At 44.5% G+C, this 21,749-nt stretch overlaps 1 protein-coding gene across 15 annotated transcripts in view; it reads left to right on the forward strand.

The window, feature by feature from the left end:
* Positions 1-8,084: 8,084 nt before the first annotated feature.
* Ppp1r9a (protein phosphatase 1 regulatory subunit 9A) overlaps positions 8,085-21,749 on the forward strand; it is a 280,271-nt gene continuing 266,606 nt past the window's right edge. For 10 of the 15 annotated variants that reach the window (XM_075953721.1, XM_075953722.1, XM_075953727.1 and 7 more), the window contains exons 1-2: positions 8,085-8,212; positions 10,359-11,960. In XM_075953721.1, the coding sequence (XP_075809836.1) occupies positions 10,572-11,960 (1,389 nt within the window). In that variant the 5' untranslated portion in view covers positions 8,085-8,212; positions 10,359-10,571. Of the gene's footprint in view, positions 8,213-8,553; positions 8,622-8,665; positions 9,075-10,358; positions 11,961-21,749 lie in introns of those variants that run through there. The other 5 variants (XM_075953726.1, XM_075953733.1, XM_075953732.1 and 2 more) reach the window with 5 other exon arrangements.

Consider the following 21,749-nt stretch of genomic DNA (forward strand, 5'->3'; position numbering starts at 1 on the left):
CTTTTCCCCCCTCTATTTTTCTATCCTCTCTTTGGATCAAGGAAGAGAGCTCATCAGGAGAGTGATTACCAAAGCAGTCAGTTCATCTGGATCAAGGAAGGTAGCGCCATCAAGGTTTCTGACCCCTCCTACTCAAGGTCCCACAAGCACCTTCATATTTACGACAGCCCTAGGCTTGCCAAATGTTATTAACCAGAGACTCAAATGTCAGTTCCATTGCCGAGTTTTTGTTTCTCAAAGAGAACCCTTCAGAGTGAACTAGTTCTCACTGCGAAGACTTTCATGGGATGAACTGGTAGGAGACTCTGGAGTTTGAATCCGTTTAATCCCTCTAAGTGAGTTTGATTTTCATCCCATAGTACCCAAGGTCTGCCTTGAACTTCTGGTCCTCCTACCTTCAGTTCCCAAGTGCTGGGATTAGAGATGTAAATTGCCACAACTGGCCTAATTAATTAATGTTTTGAGGCCTATTATATGTGTGTGTGTGGTGTGTTGTGTGTGTGTCTGCATCTGTATCTGTGTATGTGTGCTATGCGTGAGTGGGTACCCATGGAGACTAGACGATGGTGTCAGATCCCTGGGATTGCAGGCGGTTGTGAACTGCCTGGTGTGGGTGTCAGGAAACAAACCTGGGTCCTTCAGGGGAGAACATGAAGTGCTGGAAGAGAAAGATTATTTCTGTTTTAAAATGTGTGTGGGTGTGCGTTTGTGCCCTCGGAGGCCAGAAAACGGAGCTGGTGTTACAGGTCTTTGTGAACTGCCTGATACGGGCGCTGGGAATTAAACTTGGGTTTTCTGCAAGCCCAGCATTGAACTGTTTTTCCAGGCCTAATTATGTTTTCTCTCTCTATTGCTTCCCATGCATCCTCCAGAAAGATGAAGAAAGTTTGTGTTTACTATTAAATTATCAAAACTAAAATACTCTAGTGAATTAAATACTGATAATCAAACTTTCTATGACAGAGAATTAAACAAAAAAGCTTCTTATGAATGAGGAACAAAGAGGGTCATTACTAACTTACTGAATAGATGTGCCACAGGCCATCAAGTTGGTTTATTTTGATCTTATATAGAAGGCAGTTTATTTTATATAAATTTATAAAACTCATAAAGAATAATTGAAAAAATCAGTTGTATATTTGATTTTTTTTAGTAAGTTTCTAAGTTATAAACATCGAATGCTGTTTTTATTTGTCTCTTGCTGAGTTATGGATTGTTTGGCTTTAATATTTATTTATGTTTTAAATAAATTTAGTATTTTCATTAAAACCTGAAATTATATTTATGTAGTTGTGTGTGTGTGTGGTGTGTGTTGGGGTTGCAGATACATCTCGTGGTGCATTTGCAGAAGTCAGAAAGCATCTTGCAGCAGTCGGGTCTCTTCTTCCAGCATGTGGGTTCTGCCAACTGAGCTCAGGTCTTTAGGCTTGAAGACTAGTGTCCTTACCACTTGAGACTTCCGTCCAGCCCTTCCTTCATCTTCCCCTTCTTCTTCCTCTTCTCTTCCTCCTCCTCTTCTCCTCCTCCTTAGTTAACTTTTCAGTTAGCATACAAAGAAATGAGTTTCTCTATGGCATTTGGTACATATATGTGACTGTGTGTTTGCCCGTCTCCCCTGTGCTACACACGCCCCCCCCCACTCCCTGTCTCTGTACTCCTCTTGCGTGTCCCCCTCCTCTTCCTTAGTTGTCTACACGCTTTCCGCTTTCCCAGCACCTCTGTCCCCTGGCTTATGTTTTTAGGTTTTATGTACCAACTATGTTGCCGAGATGTCATATCTTCCATAAGTGGAGATAACTTCATTTAAAGCAAAATAAATCAATAGTAACCTTGTGACTTGAAAATCTCACGGAAGCGGTAAGAACAGCTTTAATAAGGCGATGATAATGCACGAGTACTTTGAAAACTAAGCTCTAGGTAAATGTGTGGGTTTCTGGGTCAGCACTCATCCTCCAGAACCCAGTAACAAACCGAAGCTCTGTGTGAGGTTTTTCCCTGGAGCAATGCTTTTCATAGGCTCAGCTACACTATATGATGAATGACTATTTATTTACGTCTAAGCACCTCATTTGGCCTTGATCCCACTCTCCTTTGGGAGACCATGTGATAGCCTATTATTTGGTATTTGCTGTCCTTGCTTAATTTTTCAGGCTCTTGAATTTGGAAAATATGAACACTTGGCATAACTTACATTAGAGCACACTGTATGCACACATACATCATCTATTATAAGAGCACACTGTATGCACACGTACGTGATCTATTATAAGAGCACACTGTATGCACATATACATGATCTATTATAAGCAAATGATCCAAGCTCTGCAACAATAAATTCACACTAGTTAGGTCCTAGAACAGAGTAAAGCCTTTTACAGTTCCCAAGCTCATCTTCCTTCCCCTAAGACTACATCAGGTCACATTTATATTCTTGGGAAAAGATTATTTTATTCCGTATTTTTTTAATTTTCAGAACCATGGAATTAATCACCAAAAAGTAAGCTTGACGCATATCAACTCAGCTTCACTTCTCCTATTGCATTCCGTTCTCAGTATCATAAAACACAAATTTGATTTCTGCTGAGGATGAAACTGATCGTTTCCAGCTGTTTACCCTGCCACTTTTCTATGAACAAAGGAAATAAGACACTTAATTATTATTTATGTTTTGACAAAATCCAATATGATGCTGGCTGTGCTGACCCGGACCTGTAATCTGATCCCTAGGAAGCTGGAGGCAGGAGGATCACAAGTTCCAAGATCACATGGGCTGCACAGTAAGAACCGGGTCTTAGGAACAACAGTGACAAAATTCAGTAAGGCAAAGTCAACATTCTGTCTTCTGTTTCATGGGGACCAGTACCATCAGTGCCTAGGATTTCACTTAAAAGTACCCTTGTATAAGAAATAGACCTCTGGATTGGAGTCCAGGAAATAACCAGAACCAAAGTTCCATTTAATCTATCCCAGAGAGTGTGGATCTAGCTGACATATCTCAAGCTCTCTGTAAACTATCCATGTTCACTAACATATTGTTAACACTCCTTCATTTTATTTGGGATTGTTGTGCCCAGAATATCATGCTTTATAGAACAATTCAAGCCTAGAATTTAACAGTGTTTTGCTCGATTAAAACAAGGCAGCAGAATTCTCTAGATGACTCTTACCTCATCTATACACATATATTTTTAGAAATCTAAAATCTTATAATTTTGTTGGGAGTATTTTTTCTTCCAATAATGCAAATAAGCCTAGATAGACAGCATATACTCCTCCTAGGTATTCAGAATTTTTTACACATACCAGTGTATTCAAGAAAAGTCCAGCTTTCTAAGAGTAATTACATTCCCAGATGTACTAACAGTATCAAGGGTTTCCCCAGGACCAGAATGAGAGAGTCAACTAAAGATTTACCATGTGTATAATTCAGACATTAAATGATATATAATCATGTGTGGCATTATGATATTTTCATCCTTCATTAAAAATAATGGTAAACGAAGCCCAGGCAATTTAGTGAGACCCTGCCTCAAAATAAAATAAGAAAAAGAATTGAGGATGTATTTGAACTGCCTTGCATGTTCAAATCCCTGAGTTCAGTACCTAATACTGAGGGCAGGGTATATGGGCATGGGAAGTCCTTGGTAAAAGTCTTCAGTAGACATTATAATTACAGTTGCTAAAAAACCTGTGGGTTCAGGCAAGCTAGCGTGTAATCTCAGCACTCAGGATGTTGAGGAAGGAAGATTACTGTGAGCTCGAGGCCAACCTGGACTACATAGCATCAGACCAGCCAGGCTACAGAGCAAAACCCTGTATCAAGCACAGCAAAGCACATCACAGTACCACGGAAGTCTAGTGTGGTAGCACAGAATATCAGACCTAGCATCCCAATGCAGGGGAGGCTGAGGCAAAAGGTTAGCCTGAGATTTAGAGAGCAGCATGGTCTTAGCAAAAGAAAACCACTAACCAGTCAGCTAGCCAAACAAACAAAATGACAGAAGGAAACTCTGGAAAGTATACTAAGAAATTCAGAGCGAGTTTATTGTTCAATGATTTCTAAAATCTGACAAGTATATGCACAAACTTAGTGATAGAGTTTATTAAAATGCATGTGTTAATGTGAATTCTGAACAAAGGGAGGGGCTATCGCGGACCTTCCCAAGGAGGTTTTATTAGAACTGTATTGGAATAGAATAAATTTGCAAAAAAAAACCCTTGATTATTTGCAAATAGAACTCTTTATTTATTTTAATAGTTAATTCACCAAGGATAACCAGCAGAATAGAAATGACGGAAATCCTGTCATTTGTCAATTCCTCTCTTCTGGTTCTTTCACCTAGGAATGTCTTCCTTAATTATTTCCCTCCTCAGTGTAGAGAAAGGTGATGCTACTACACAGCCTTGCGACTGCTCTTAGCATCTTTAGAGTAAAAAGAATGCTGGCGTTTGAGTGGCACTAAAATGCCTTCAATTTGAATCTCAATTTGACGCCAGCTAGAAAGAATTGATGTGTTTCTCCCATGTGTGCCCCCTCTTAAAAATGACATATGATTCTGAAGGTTGAAGTGTTGGGGGATATTTGATCTCCACTGTAAACCCCGAGACCGTGTTAACGAAATCAACCTTGGATCTGGTGACAGAGCCAGCAACTAGTTGACGGGAATTGGCCGTAAAGAGTATGGAAAAGCCGGGAAGACAGATAGAGACACACAGGAAGGAGTAGGGAGGGACAGGTGGTTACGTGGTCTTTTTGGTTTGGGATGGCTGGAGAGATGCTCTCTCGCTGGGTCTATGGCCAAAATAGGAAGGAAGGTCAGATGCTTGCTCCTCGGCCCCTGTGATCATGTAGCCATTTCTCCCAGTTTGTGTATTATTGGTTGCAAAAGGAAAGTAGCTCACAATATTCTGTGGTTTTTTTTATTATGATTTTGTTATTTTGATCCAGGGTCTTGCTATGTAGCTACCCAAGCTAGGTTTGAACACTGTCCTCCTCCTCACCCCCCTCCATGCTAGGATGCACGTCACACTTGGTCTCTACGAGCCTTTTGATATGAAAAATGCAAATCCCGACTGCAGATCCATTTTACTTTACATGCTAACCCTAAAGTCCACAGCACCCCTTCCAGATGCAACGAGTGAAGAAGATGCCTCTGATCTCCGTGACAACAATAAGCTGCGGAACGACACAAGCCTTTCTAAAATCAGTATGCCTCTCGTGTATGAAAAGTGCTATCCAATGGGGATTTCTGAGATGGAATGTTCCATGTCTGTTTCTGTCCAGTAGGGTGGCCTCTAGCCATGGGTAGCTACTTAGTCTTTCCATTATGGTTATTGTGGCTAAAATGTATTCAACAACCACATGCATTGGATTAGTGCGGACTGGTAGACCCTTCAAACATGCTGACAGATATTAGACATACGAGCCCATTAATGGAGAATCCAAGAGCCTTCCTTCGCATAGCAGCACTGTGTTTAAAGAACCTGTCATTCCCTTGGCATGGACTTTTTCAAAATTTCACATTTTCAGAAAGAAAACACACACACACACACACACACAACCAACCAGTCTTTAGGTTCCTTTTCTGTATGATTCATCGCTTTGCAAAAAAGTGTAAGACTGTTTTATTTTTTCTGTCCAACTCTGCCTCCTCCTCTACAGACAGAATCCAGTGATTACTTGCTGCATTTATTTAGGCTATTCTCTCAAAAAACCTGGTTTCCATGCTGCAAATAAATGACAGAAAACTTTTCTACTAGATTATCCCAGACAGCACAAATGTTCTTTCCCAAAGTGGAGACTGGAACCACAGCCCCCTCACATCGCCAGTTACATCTGTTCATGCTCATAGAGGTGGCATCCACTTCGCAGACAGGGAATGCCACATTCTTGGTAAGGACAGAGAATATGGCGATGCTTAAAAAGGAAAGAGAACTGTCTGGCTGTGAATCAGACCTATAGAATTAAGTAGCTGCAGAGGTTTTTACTTCCGCAGCACAGATTCTTGCTGTGCGCTTCTAGGCCATGGGATTGTGAATGCAGCACACGGCAAAACCTCCATTTTCCTGTCTGCAGTGTGCGGTGATGCTTCATGCTGGAGAGATGGCTCGAAGGTTAAGTGCCTATATTGTTCTTCCGCAGGACCAGAGTTCGGTTCCCAGCACCCACACCAGGTGGCTCACAACTGTCTGTAACCCCAGTTCCAAGAAATCTGATCCACTTCTGGCTTCCATGGACATCCGTACTCGACACATAAACACATACATAACCACATACTCATAAATAAACCTTTTAAAGATGTAATTATATTTTATTAGAAAAATTTTGTCTTAATTAACTGCTCCAGTGTATTGTTTTATTTCTCTGTTTTTTTTAATTGCTAATTTACTGTGGCTTACTTACAAATTAAACTTCATGGTTAGGTACGGCAGAATAAGCACACACACATATATGTGTTCCAGTATTATTTTTATTTAATAAACTGTGGGTGGTGTGGGGCTTACAATGTATTCTTGAAGACAATTCTAAGGTAAGCTAGATAGAAAGATGGGGAAAATGACTGGAACATGGAGGGGAAAGAAGCCATCCATCTCCGAGCTAACGCCACTTGCTAGGGGAGAGGCAAGACGTCCAGCAGAATTAGTGACATTTGCTGGGAAAGTTACAAATAAACACACACCTTCACACACAATCCTATGTTAAAGTAGTTATGAAACGGGCTTAAAGCTAGACCCCATGTGACCTCGGGAGGGCCGCAGCCCATTTTTCAGACATGTCCTAGGGATCTCAAGCAAGATTATTAACCACGTTTACAGGGAAAAAAAGCTTATCTTCCCAAATTCAAGAGACCTAGAGTCTATTGTATCAACAGAAACTTGGAGGGCACCTCTGGTGGCCCCTAGAAGACAGTAATTTCAACACTTCTATGAGTGGTACGTATCAGAAGTGGTACGCATTGGTATATGCTGGCGGACAGAGACATACTCTGAGGAGCCCACATCTGTGCTCTGGTTGAGCCTTCACACTGCCCTCAGCGCTCTCTCCACTCATCCTGTGCTTAAAGATCTATTCTAAAACGTCCTTTAACAAGCCCCGGGCCTGCTCTGTACCGGCTAATAGGAAATAGGTCAGCCCAAAGGGCGGCAGCGCCAAGTCAGGCCACTGTCCCTCGGCATGGCTATCAGTCCCGCAGAAATTCTAAATCCAATATTGTAGTGCTTTAAGGACTATTAGGCAGCTTTGTCGCCTTCTAGATTGCCTGCCTGTATTGAGAGGGTGGCTCCATTTTGCTGTTTTTTTTTCTACACACACATATATTTTCAAACTGTTTTAACTCCCGCCCCCACGCCAGACATTTCTCTTCCTGTCCCTGGTTGTACTTGAACTCACTCGGTAGCCCAGGCTGGCCTTGAATTCCGAGATCGCCCTGCCTCTGCCTCCTGAATGCTGGGATTAAAGGTCAGCCACTCAGCCACTACAGGCCTGCCGCTGTTTTTCATCTCCAGACAACGGCTGGATTTTTAATTCAGGTTATTCTCAAACTCAGTTCTCCTGTCTGTGTTGGGATGCCACGTGCACCTCACACATACGTGGCAAGACACCCGATCTCGTCTTTTCAAAAGTTGTATTTCTGCCCCATAGAACTTTTGGATGGGATCCATGTTGACCGTCCAGGTCCTTTCAGCAGATGGGAGAAAAGTATGCAACACTGTGCGTGATTGGGAGGAGAGGGTGTGTTGAAAGTTTATTAGAGGGCAAAACTAGGGAGTGTGAACTGGAAAGCTATACAAGGAGACAGACCAAAGTCCTCTCCATCCCCTTCCTTTAGCACTGGGGCCTTGAGGTCCAGTGGGGTCCTCTCTGTGGAGGCCACACTGGAGTAGGGCCTTGGTCTTGGCCCTTCTAGGCCAGTGCAGGCCATTTCCAGGCCTCCAAGGCCTGGGCTCACCAAGTTGACTATAGACCTTGTGGGTTCTGCACCATCAGTCCAAGCCCAGCGCGGGGAACCCACATCTGCCAGACCCCAGGGGTGCAGGCCTTGCCCTGAGCCCGGAGCCCCCTCACCCACGGTCTTGGGGGTGGGGCGGCCTTGCCTCGGGCCGGTGCTTTTCGCCCTCCGTTGGCCGCCAGAGGCTCCCTCTCTCCCTCTCCTGGGAATTCGCTGCTGGGCTCCCTCTCTCTGCGGCCCTAGAGTTAATCCCATCAGCCGAGGTGAGGCACCTGTTACCCCGGGCCTTCCTCATCCCCCCCGAGGCTGTCCCCCTCCTCCCCACTCCACCGGGCCTCGCGGGCCTCGGGGCCCCGGCGTGGGGACCCCCCGCACGTGGGCCGAGCGGCGGTCCCAGCCCGAGGCCGCAGCCGAGGGTGCAAGCGTCGGGGCCCCAGGCCGGGCCGCCATGGCGGGGGGTGGGGGAAACGGGGAGCGCAGCGCGCGCCCCGGGGCCGCCCCGCGCGGGCAGGACGCGCGTGGGGGCCGAGGCGCGAGTGCAGGCGGCCGCGGCGCGCAGCGCGCCGTGACGAGCGGGTGGAGGGCAACACGGTCGGCGCCGAGCCCCGCACGGGCCACGGGGGGCGGGGGCCGCCGGAGGAGTCCGACCTCCCCGCCCGGCAGGGCCGCTCGGTAAGGGGGCGGCGTGCGGGTGGCGGGCGGCGGCGGCGGCGGGCGCGCGGGGACGCGGCGGCGTGCACAAAGGCGGACCCGCGGGCGGTGGGGGGTGGGCTGCGGTCGGGAGCGCCGGGGTGAGAAGGGGCCGAGGCTTTATCCGTGGGATCTATTGTTTCCCGGCACACTGGGAGGCAAAAAGAGAGGCGTTTGTCACCATCACCCTCGCCTTTGCTCTCTCTGCTGACGGCGGCCCGGGAGCTGGGCTCTTCCCGGTGCCACACACCCGGGATCCGCCTGGCAGCCTCCGGGAGCCGCAGCCAATGTGTTAGGACTTCAGGTGCTTCCAGGCACCGGGCTAGACTGCGACCTCCTAGGCTCGGCGGCGTCACCTGCTCTCCCGGCCCTGCCCCGGGGGGCCGAGGGAGGGATTGCGTCCCTAACCGGGCTCGGGAATCGGCCGCCTCTCAAGTTGGTGTTATTTATGTTTGTCTTTGGTGAGGGCAGGGTTTTGAATCCCCGGCGGCCCTTTCGCCCCCGCCTCCGCCCCCTCGGGCTCGAAGGGGCGGGGGAGGGAACGGCGTGTGCCAGTTGGGGAGAGGGGAGGGTGTTTATGGGTAAAAGGATATTGTCAACGCTATTCAAAAAAAAAAAAAAGAAATAAAGGAAAAAAAACCCAAAACCAAAACCAACAACAACAACCACCAAAAAACCCCCAAACCACAGGCACCACTCTCAGAAAGCCTTTCTTGTTTGCCTGCATGGGCCATGCTTGCTTGCTGGGGCCAGGAAATGAGTTTGGAGCTGATTTAAGTGAAACGTGTGGGCTTCCTCTGCCTATGGTGCATGAGGGTGATGTGGTTTGGTCTAATATGAAACCAAAACAAGCCAAACCAAAATGAAAAAAAAAATGAATGTTTAGAGCTGCATTGAGCGCCTGAAGTGTGGGCATATTGATAGAAAACCCAGCCGTGGGCTGGGGAACAGCAAGCTTGCATGGCTTTCGCGTTTTTGTTTTTTTTTTTTCTCTCCCCCAGCTTGTAGAAAGTTAGGGGCCAGAAAGAATAGAAGAATCAGGATTGTGGAAGGAAGTGTCATGGTAGACTGGCCTTCTGGCTGTGACGTTCTTGCGCGTCCATTCCTACTAGACTCCCTATCCCACTCTGATTAGTAATAGCCTCGTGGTCAGGAAACTTTACAGTGGAACTTAACTGACATTCCAGAACTTACTTCTGTCCGTTTCGTCCCGGATTTGCACTGAAATTGTTACTTTGGTCATTCTGTGGAAGAGAATATTGGATCAGGACCACCAGATAAGCCTCGTGGGCCTGTTTTAGAGTTTGGAAACAGACGCCAAACTTTTCCCGGTTCTGCACGACTCTGGAAAATTCCCAGATGGGATGGCCATTTGGGTGACTTTCTGAGGCGTTCTTTCATAGTCGTTCACAGAAATATCCAGACTTAGGCGAAAGCGTTACTGTCAAGTAGGGGGGTGGGGTAGGGTGCAGGTGGACGGGAGTGGGGAGAAAGAGGAGGTTGCGGTTTTGTAAAGACTCCAAGTTATGTTTGAAACACTTTTGTTACCAAAGACCAATCAGAATAACTTTTTAGCTTCTTGACCTTAATGACCGCTTTTGAAGTAATGGATTTGCCGTGTGACTAAACCACTTGGAAAATAAAGTGTGTGCTAAATGCCGATTAGTTGACTAGACAGAAATTCAGATGAATTCAGCAACTCATCCTTTTCTATTCCAGGTGACCCTCTAGCCTTGCTTTGAAAAAGCCATTTTGTGTAACTCTTGACTGTGAATGCATTGCTAACACACCCGTTGGGATCACGACTGGGAAGGCATGTCACTCCAGAGGTCTTTTGCTTGACCCAGGACCCGGCATTAGAAAGAGACGTGTTTTCCTCGCTTGTTGTTCCCCCGTCATTATGAGCACTGGCTTTTCACCCTTGAAGTAAAAATGTTGAAAGCTGAGTCTTCAGGTGAACGAAGCACTCTCAGAAGTGCGTCTCCTCACAGAAATGCATACAGAACAGAGTTCCAGGCACTGAAGAGTACTTTTGACAAACCCAAGTCCGATGGGGAGCAGAAGACAAGAGAGGGTGAGGGCTCCCAGCAGAGCAGGGGTAGGAAATATGGCTCCAATGTCAACAGGATTAAAAATCTATTTATGCAGATGGGTATGGAACCCAACGAGAATGCTGCTGTCCTTGCCAAAACCAGGGGCAAAGGTAGGCCTACATCCCCTCAGAGAAGAATGAAGCCCAAAGAGTTTGTGGAGAAAACAGATGGCTCAGTGGTTAAGTTGGAGTCCTCTGTTTCCGAACGAATTAGTAGATTTGACACAATGCATGATGGCCCTTCATACGCTAAGTTCACAGAGACGCGGAAAATGTTTGAGAGAAGTGTGCATGAGTCGGGGCACAATAATCGCTACTCCCCAAAGAAAGAGAAAGCCGGAGGCACTGAAGCACTGGATGAGTGGGGGGTTTCCAAGTCCAACCGAGGCAGCAGCGATTCCTTGGACAGCCTGAGCCCCCGCACGGAAGCGGTGTCCCCGACAGTGAGCCAGCTGAGTGCGGTGTTTGAGAGCACCGAGTCTCCAAGTGCCGTGGCTTCTGAGAAGACTGAGAGCAATGAGTACTCAGTGACTGGACATTACCCTCTGACTCTGCCATCTGTTACCATTACCAATCTTGATACCTTCGGCCACCTCAAGGATTCTAATTCAAGATCTTCTTCAAGCAAGCAAGGTGTGGAGACCGAGGATCCTCAGCAAACCCCTGCAGCTGCAGAAGTGGCTCGGAAAGCCGCCTCTCTAGCTTCACTGCCTAGTGAGGAGACAGAGCTGAGCAAGGGAGCGGAGGACATCACATCTCCCCAGGAGACTCTGGACAGCGCCGACACAGATATCCCTGAGGAACCCTCTGCTGAAAACCAGGCGGTGCCAAAGTCCGACCACCTCCCAGCACAGAACGAAGCCTCAGAAGATGCTGAAGCTGATGTGGTTGGGAGTGAGACAGCGCAGCCACAGAAGAAAGACCTGGCAGGAGGTGACGTCACCTCGCCGGATGCTTCTGCATCCAGCTGTGGAAGAGAAGTGCTTGAAGACTCGAATAATTATGAGAGTTCCCACGTGTACATGCAGAGTGACTATAACGTGTATAGGGTGAGATCCAGGTACAACTCGGACTGGGGGGAGACGGGCACTGAGCAGGACGAGGAGGACGACAGCGATGAGAACAATGACTACCAGCCTGATATGGAGTACTCGGAGATCGTCGGGCTGCCAGAAGAGGAAGAAATCCCAGCAAATAGGAAAATTAAGTTTAGTTGTGCTCCGATTAAGGTATGTTTTTTTTTTCTTTTTCAGATTGTTCCCTGAGTCCCCTTTCAGCATGGTTGCCTATGCAGGATAGATTGGACAACTACTAGATTTTGTAAGACGTTTGAGTTTGTGGGTATGCACCTGTTGTCCGGTGATTTCAGAAGTGAGACGTTGGGGAGGTATCAGGTTGACTGAAGTGCTGTGCGGTGGCATAAACCCCCAGGGGGACGTAAGCAAGGTAAAGAAGTTTGTGAGACACATTGCAGCGGAGTGGAGTCCGAGCAGCCAGAGCACTGAAACGAGGAGGTTCTGAAATACAGCTACTTCTGCAAGGGGCTCTTTAAGATGACCCGTCAGTAATCAATGCTCTGACTCTACATTATAAGATACAGGGTATAAGGTGCACTGGGGGTTTATGCTAACCTTGACATCATTTTCTCTATTTTCTTGCTTTAATGAACCACTCCTTAGTTCAGTGAAAGTGGATGGTGTTTCTGAACCTTTAGCTTTTCTTTTTGCATTGCTACTTGGCTGTGAACATTTGCTTTATGGAGCTATAATAGCTGATAAATACTTTGCAAAGCCGTGGCTATATACAACTTCGATTTCAGGAATTGCTATGTAGCTTTGCACTGACCTTCTGAGAGAGGAAGCATGGATTTCCACTCATGGATTGATTTTACCTCTTACAAACTGGAATATGCCAAGTGAATTCAGATGTTTTATTTTAGTGACTTCACTTAGCTAACGTTTGGTAGAGAAGAAGAGCAAAGAGTGTCTCAGGAGCGGGTGGCGTGATGTTCTCAGTGGAAAATGGCACTAAGGGCAGGGGGCTGTGGGTTGAGTTTCAGAGCCCCCTGGATTGCTTTTCCAAGCACTTGCCCACCAGCTCTGTCCTCAGATTCTGGCATCATCCTGTGGGGAGCCTGGGGAGGTCTGGTTCACGTGTGTTGTTTGATGCCATCTTCTTGGGGCATGCTGCTGGCATACGTGCTGTATAGATGATAGATTTGGAATTTGATGCCACTTCTCTGTCCATTTGCTTCTTAAAGCCCAAAGTTCCTTTTTTTCCCGTCCCATGAACTTGCATTTGAAGCTGTAAGAACTTCCGTGGAAATGCCCACAGAAATGCCTGCTTCTGGTGTGATCAGCAAGTAATATTTTGAAATAAAGTAATATTCTATGTAGTTCTGTATAGATGTTAATAAGTCAAAGTTTTTCTTATTGGTATAAAGTGACGTTTTGGGTCAGAATGACCACATACAGTTCATCTATGTTTAAAATGAACCGAGATATGGTTTTAGTTTGAGAATAAGCTGTGTTTTTGTATGTGTTGATACTTTCTTGTATCTCTGCTCACCTGTCAATGGCGTTATTCCCACTTTTAGGCACCCTCTTCAAAGGTATCCCAAGCCTGTCCAGCAAGCCCCCAAATTCCACTATTTAGGGTCCTTTGAGCATGTTCTTCCTTCCTCGTAGAAAGGCATCAGTACAGGTTAGACCATCCTAAACTGAACAAGAGGTGTTAGTACAGGTTAGACCGTCCTAAACTAAACAAGAGGGGTCAGTACAGGTTAGACCATCCTAAATTGAACAAGAGGAGTCAGCACAGGTTAGACCATCTTAAACTGCACAAAGAGGGGTCAGTATAGGTTAGACCGTCCTAAACTGAACAAGAGATGCAGAGCTGAAATAACTCGCCACTCACTGCTTAAAGCAGGGGAATAGGAAATTTTGAACATTTATCATCTAAAGTGTCAGCCACTGAGCCTCCTGGGATACCAGCCTTGTATTTGGGTCCTCTAGTGCACAGGACATAACTGCGTAGTAGTTCCTGTGATGGATGTTACAGAATCTGTCATTGAAGTATGTCTTGATACGTGAAAAATTCAGACTTTCTGATTTCTGTTGCTTATAGTAAAAAGTGTGTTGCTTCTTTACCCAAACTGGGGTATGTAGAGAAAAGAAAGAGAATATGTGCATTTAGCCATTTCAGAAAGAACTTGGGTCTTGGTAAGATTTGAGTACCCGAGGCCATTTGGCTTTCCTTGGGCAGTTAAAGGGACAACTTGCAGTGAATTGAGTTTGTAAGCAGAAGCGCCATCCTTATCTCCTCTGTAATGAATAGGAGAGTTACTCTTTCTTGTTGCTTCCCTTGTTTAACAGGAAAGTGGATATACTTGGACATTTGAAAACTGCTTTCTACTGAGGGTGGAGTTTGTTCACTCCCCATTTAAGTTTTTTTTTTTCTTTTTTTGCTTCAGAGGGAGGTAATTTAAAAACCGAACTCAACAAGTACTTTCGTAGGTTCACCACGTGTGCTTGTCATGATGCTAGCTGCAGAGGCCACCCACTCTGTAAGGGTTGCCCTTCTGTGACCTAGTAGTCAGTTCTTGCATACATTTTATTCAAACAGAGTAACAACTGTGCCCAAATGTCTGTGTCTTTTGAGCCCTTGATAGTTAGTTCTTGGCTTACTTGTGTTGTGACAGGGATACAATACGTTATTTGAAACAGAATACATTTACCCATTCATTGTGTCTGCTTATCTTCCTAAAGCTTTATGTAGGTAGTAGAAAGATAAGATTAAAGCCTTTTTCTTTGATATTTAAATACTCTATCCTTAAGAAGCATTAGAGAGCATATTCTTTACAGAAATAATGTTTGAAAGTTTTATATTCCCGATAATCTTTTTCTTTACTAAGCAAAACATTCCCAACATCTTTAGTTGTCAGTAGTCTTGTGTATGAGCTTTGTGGGTGTGATACTGTTTCTAATGTTTGGTTCAATTTTCTTATAGAAATTTTGAATAAATATTACCTTGAGATGTCTTAAATCTGAACCCAGAAAAAAAACAAACAAACAAATAATACTTGATCTTTACACCATATTCCTTGTGTTCAATGGTCACATTACTGAGATGTGGTGGCACATGCCCATAATCTTAGGACTGGGAAGGCTGGAGCAGCAGCATTGAAAGTTCAAGGCCATCGTGGGATACGAAGTAAGAAACTGCTTTAATATCTTCCCCACATCCAAAAGATCTGATTGTATTTGCTGGCTAACAGTTGATTTCCCCATCTTTCACAGACACAATTGTTACTAATTGTATAGGCTGATGTATTTAATAGGGAGGGTCATGGAACATCAGAATAGGATTATTAATAGAAAGTACAAACCTTACCTTGAAGGGGGTGGGAGAATGTTATTACCATTTTCATTTGAGGCATAGAATGATGTTTTAGTTTTCAGAAACTTCTCAAAACTAAGGAATTTAATTAAAGTAATTATGCTTTACATCAATAAAGGCCAACAAAAGTAGCTTATGTCACTAATTTTTTTCTGTCATTTTAGAACATTTACTGAGCCTCTAGGATGTATCAGAAGGATTATGAATACAATCCATGAGAGCATTTGTCTAGGAAAGGAATGGGTGGGAAGTGGGCATCCCTTTAAACAAGGCTTTTCTGTCTCATCTGCTGTGTGATGACCTTTATAAGGTCATCACAGCCTCATTAAGGAACTCATAAATAACCCTCGCTTGTTACTAGACACCATAATTTTCTTTAGCTTTGTATTCTTGAAATGGTATCCCCTAAAAGAGGAGATTTTCTGAACTCCCAGCAAGTATGTGATTGCAGAATTAATGTTCCGGAGCTTTTGTGATACTTGCTTGGAGCGTTTCTCCAACTGTGTTGCACTTCAGCGATCCTGGGTTTTGAAGGACAGGCGAGGGGAGAGGAGCCTTTATCACTGATACAGGAGCCTTGGAAGCCGGTTCTCAGTGTATTCGCTGCCTCATGGGGGCTCAGAGTCTCTGTCCTGGGCATGGAATGCTTTTTGCTCAGTAGTAATGTTTAAAGCAGAGTTCTGAGACCCAACTTTTTGTGTCTGTGGAAGCTTTCAGCAGTGCTTCTTAAACTGTAATATGCATATGAATCACTTGGAGATCTTGTTAAAATGCAGATTCTGTTTCTGTAGGTGTTCCCTGAGAAATTACCTTGATGCAATGATTTGATCCTGCATACAGTGCTGAGCCATTGCAGAGGCAATGCAACAGAAGCAGCCAGCAACTAGGTTAAATGATCAAATCTGGAATTTCTCAGCTCAGTTTAAAACACAGGCCCAGAAGCAAGAGAAAAGCCATGGAGGAGGTTGATAGATTTGATCAGATGCAAAGGGCTGGGCACTTCGCTTCATGGTAGAGTGCTTGCCTCTTGACACTTGAAGTTCATGTTACCTACCCCATCCCACGCCCTCAATGGTACATCGTGTTCACCTGTCTTTCTTTTTCTTTTTTGTTTTGGTGAGTCTTGCTATGTAGCCTAAGCTGTCTGTCTCTTTTATACCAGCCTTCCTACATTGTGGCTCTGAGGACTGGTGCTGATATTGGAACCAATATATCAATGTACTGAAGATATCCTGGTCGGTGCTGATATGGAACAGACACACTGGGGATAGTTGTGGCTTTGCAGATTTACCTGGTGATGACCGTGGGTTTTTTTTTGTTTTTATTTTTCAAGACAGGGTTTTGTATGAACCAGGCTGTCTGGGAACTCAGAGATCCACCTGCCTCTGCCTCCAGAATGCTGGAATTAAAGGTGTGCGCCATCACTGCTTGGCAAGCCACAGGTTTTAGTTGCTTTTCTTGGGGTGATCCCCTGCCATTCCAGAAGGCCACGTGGAGTGTCTGCAGTGGGTAGCTTTATAGGGAGATTGACAGTTGTCAGTCTAGAGATACATAATGATAACTTAATGTTTCACTCCCTTTAGCCTTTTTCTTTTGATCATATTTTCTGTGTGTTCTATTTTTATATTATCAGGAGGTTACTAGCTTACCTGTTTTAATTATGTTTTCCGAGTTTTGCCTTTGCTCTACCAGTATATATATTCATTATCTGTACTTACCCAAGCCTGTGTTTCCCGCGGTTGATGTCGGGGGCAGGGATGGGACGTGCTGGCTGTTGAACTGGGCCATGGGCATGCTATTCACACTTCCTACCAATGAGCTAAACTTTCAGCCTCCATCTCTCCTTGACCTCTGTAATAGAATTTAGTATTTTAAAATTTAATATTTTAAAAAACTTACTCAACGGTAGGTCTGGACTAGAATCTAAGAGTTCATATTTGCTTTTCTTTTCCCATTTTGTTCTTGGGATAGGATCTACTTATTTGGCCCTCTCTAGTTGGCCTAAAACATGTTTTGTGACCCATTGTGTCCTTGAACTCTTGGCAGTTCTGCCTCATCTGTAAGTGCTGAGATCACACGTGTATGCCGCCACATCAGAGAGGTTCTGTGCTTCCAACAAGGCCTTAAGTGGTGTCCCTGCTGCCCGTCCCCAAGCCCCTCTTTGGATTTCAGTGGGAAATGCACTGCTCATCTTCCAAAAGAAGTTGGCCCTAAGACGCTCAGCAGTCTGCTCCTCAGGAGAGGCTATGCTAGCAGGTGTTGTGGAAGAAGATCCTTTGTCTATAAAGTACAACTAGGTCGCAGTTCTGTAAGGCACCCTGTTTCCGGATGCCAAGGTGGATTATGATTTGCATTCTCAAGGAGTTTGGGTCATTAAATGCTATATCCTAGACCCTTCTGTGGCTTTCAGTATAAAGGGACGGGGGAGGAAGTTTGTGGTTGACTGAGAAATTCCATTTCTTTCGTTCTTTGGGGCATCGGAATCAATACGCTTCTAGAGGAAAATGTAAGCATTGTCATCCTAACTGTTTCTATTTGTATGACTTCTAAGACATAACACTGAAATTGGATTTCTCTTACAGTTTGATGTTTTATAGAGTGACTATAGTTCCTCAGGAGGCAAATGAAAAAATGTCAATTAATTGAATATAATGTGCAGAATCAAATAATATATGTAAAAATAAGTCCCTTGCCTAAAATTCAAGATTATTATGTTGTACTCTTTGTTCTTGTTCACTGAGCAATTATCATTTGTTTAAAAAGAGATTTTTTTCCTACATCAAATTATGTTTGATGTTTTCTCGCATTTCGAGCAGAGTTTGGATTTTTCCGAATATAATTATTTTGTCTTTGCTCTAAACTTCCTCACATGAACACTGGTTACTGGATGGATTCATGGGCTTTAAAAGTAAAACGCCAAATTTAGGGGGAAATTAACTGTTAATGTTCATCCATAGCTTACCTCATTAGCCCAGCTGCCTGCTCATATAAAGTAATTTGATTTAAATCTTATCTGCATCTTCATTACCACACATAAAACGGTAGCTTAGGGATTTGTTTAGAAAGCCAATTAAATTCTGAACAAACCTTGCTATCCTAGACTCAGAAAACAACTCAATGCTTTTGTGATGCCTCATAGTTTTATTCCTGGTCACTTTGTAGATGTTCCCCAGAGTTCATCTTGTCACATTGTTAACACAGAAGCTCAGAGCTGAAAGTACTTACAGTACTGTAAGTTCCCAGTCACTCCAAGGAAGCATCATTCGCATCTGCTGACAGGTGATCTCTCAGCTTCTGCTTGAATAATTCTTCTTGCGGGGAACTTATTTTTTGGAGGGTAAAAAGGACGTTAAAAGGAAGGACATTCTAGGTATCCGTGCACTTGTTTTTGTGTATTGAATGTTGATTGGCATTTTTTTTTGTTGTTGTTGAAATGAAATTCAAACAGCTTAAAAATTCACCATTCCTAGTATACAATTCAGTTTTTACAGTGTTGTACAACCATCACTAATATATAATTCTAAAATGTTTCCATCACCCAGCAAAACAACTTTAGGCCTGTTGTTAATCATTGCCGATTTCTTTTCCTTGGCAAACAGTAATATATTCCTGTCTTCATGGCTTTTGCCTCTCCTGGACAGATCATGTACATGGAGTCTGGAGAATGCTTTTTCAGAGAATATTGGAGCTGCTATAAATGTGACTTGTCCATGTAGAGAGGATGGCAAGCTCGAGGGAGGAAGACCAACGCTGTCAGCTCACCTTGTAGTTGTTCCGTCCAGCGAGAAAGAGCAGAATGCAAGGTGAATGTTAGGTATATTTCTTAAGATGAGCCTCTCCGACGACGCAAATAATTCCAATCAGACCAAATTAGAGTAAATAAAAGGTGCCCATGTTTAATGCAGCGCTCCTGGGGGGCCAGGAGAACATGGAGAGAAAGGGAGGAGACCATGCAAAACATGGAGACCATGTGTTCTTTTTTTTGGGCATCAGCCTAAATAGTCCTGACCCTCCCTGGGGAGAGGTCAGCGCTTGTCAGGCTTTCTTGGAAGTGGAGTTCAGACCAAGGCAACTCCCAGGGGGAGGGACTTCCAAAGACGGATGCTGAGTGTAACTTACTTTCCAGACTCTTTGTATAATGGTGACAGGGAGCTGAGGTGATGCTTGTGACCAGCATGTTAGGCTCTCTTTGAATAAAAGGGCATTGGCTCAAGTCTGGCTTCTTCCTGTGGGCATGGGGCGATGTGGGCGAGGGGAGAGCTAGGAGTTGGTGGGCTCCCATTCAGTGAAAGGTGGGGCTGGAGCAGCATCTGGTTCACTGTCATCCTGGAGTCCCCAGGCAGCGGCTTTTAGAGCGAGAGAAGAAGGCAGGTGACTAGGAAAAAAACAAAACATTGTTATTGTTGGTCCTATAAAATGGGGAAGTCATTAACTGCCCGGAAGAATGGGAAAGAGAAGGGCTCTGGCTGTACGGGGGAGGCTCAGGTTATAATTGGGACACAATAGCAGATACAACCAGATTTTAGTTGGTAGGTGTCCTTGATCCAGGAGAGTTGGTACCAATGGTGAAGGCCCAGGAGCTGGTGCAGGTGTTGGCGTTGTCTGGAGAACACTTTGTGAGTTGGTCTTGGCCCAGACAATAGGAGTGACCTGTAAAATATGCTTGAAAATAGGAGAGGGTAAAACAGGCTCTGAAGACTGTTAGTTTTTTTGTTTGTTTGTTTGCTTTGTTTTGTTTTTTGTTTTTTTTTTTAAACAGACCTGATTTTTGATACAGCAGCAGAATTTTTTTCAGGAACCTGTAGGTATCTGTAAGAGAACTGGAACAGATTTACACCTTGGTGTCATAGCAAAAAGGCGATTGCTTTAGGTTAAAAGATATGAACATTTTAAAAGACAATTAAAGGGAATTGGAAACTCTGGATTTTTAAGATACACCTGAAACCTATTAGTCCTGGACTACGAGGCGTGTTAAAGAGCCACACTTCTCTGTATTTTACCTGAAGTCATCAAATGCCGTTAGACAGACAATTAAAACGAGTTGGGAACTATGGATTTTTAACTATGAAGCCTGTGAAAGAGGCCCATCTCTTTGTATTTTTAGCAGGAAACTTAATAAAGTAATGAGCTACCAGTACCTTAAATCATCAAAAACCATTAGACAGATCTGGGAGGGCTAAATGAGCAAAAATAAGTCAGCTTTTTTAGCTACGCAGGCAATCCCAGTCTCTTCCCAGTTCTTGGAGAACATCAGCCTAGAGACAGTGTGTTGCTGGAGGCGGCTGCTTGTTCGTTCCTGGCCACCCGGCTAGCTTTGACCCCGAATAATCACACAGAAACTATATTAATTAAAACACTGCTTGGCCCATTAGCTCTAGCTTCTTATTGGCTAACTCTTATATCTTAATTTAACCCATCTCCATTAATCTGTGTATCGCCATGTGGCAGTGGCTTACCGGCATGGTTTCCGCATGTCTTACTCTGGTGGCAGATCCATGGCATCTCTCCCTGACTCTGCTCTTCTTCCTCCCAGCATGCACTCTAACTGTCCCTGCCTACCTAAGCTCTGCCCTATCAAGAGGCCAAGGCAGTTGATCACAGCACACAGAGGGGGCTCCCACGTCAGCACTGCTTGCCATTAGCTGATGAGTACAAGAGGCCCACACATTGTCCTGTGGGGGAAGATTTAGTCTTCCAGTCTCAGCGGGATGAGAAGATCGATTCCCCAGGAGCATCCAGGAAGCTGAGGAGGTGCAAGGCTGCTTTTTGCTGTGTGGGTGGCTTTGTCAAACCCAAAGGCAAGCCTGGAGGCAGAAGGTCCTTTGCAACCACATATCTTCTCGGAGGAGCTAAAGGGTGCTGGGGAAGCTGGCGTGTCTCTATGTTAGAAGCTCTTTTGTTAAATGCTGTACCTAAGATCTGTACAGGCACTTGAGAATTGGGTACCATTACCTGTTATTTAAACTGGGTATATAAGCTAAATTTAAACGTGTATTTTATCCAGTTAGTTACAGTTTACCAATGCTAGTAAATGTAAGAAGACTAAAAGGAATATTTTAATCAGTCAAAGAATACTAGCACATGTGGGCACTCTTACCTAAGATGGCAGAGAGGTCAAAAAGGAGGTTACCCATGTCTTTTTTCTTTGGTGCTGTTTTAGTCGGAATTATAAATTTTACTGATCTTAAAACTAGCACACATGCACACAGAAACATAAATCGAGCATACTATGAGAACATACCCACAAAGCGACACACTGTAGCCACAATATTCTAACAGACAGACAGACAGACACTTCTAGAAAGCTGTGTCAACTGACCAACTTAAAATCCCGGCATAGTTAGGTGGTAGAAGCCAGGAGAATAGAAGGACGGGGGAGGCAGATTTGTTTTAAACCCCAGAGTGAGACAAACAGCAAATACCTAGAGAGTAGTTAGAGGGAGGGGAGTGGGGTGGAGAAGTGGGGAGGGGAGAAGAGGAGGGGACTGGAGCAGCGTTTAGCCAAATTGTGGGCTTTGAGAGCCTTGTTTATGTTAGATGTTAGATAGCCCCAATTTAAAAGGATTTTTGTAAAGGTTGGCCAAGGGTGTTTGAGGTCACAATGCGTGCATCAGACAGTG

The sequence above is a fragment of the Microtus pennsylvanicus genome, chromosome 19, assembly GCF_037038515.1.
Source record: "Microtus pennsylvanicus isolate mMicPen1 chromosome 19, mMicPen1.hap1, whole genome shotgun sequence".
NCBI classification, from domain to species: domain Eukaryota; kingdom Metazoa; phylum Chordata; class Mammalia; order Rodentia; family Cricetidae; genus Microtus; species Microtus pennsylvanicus.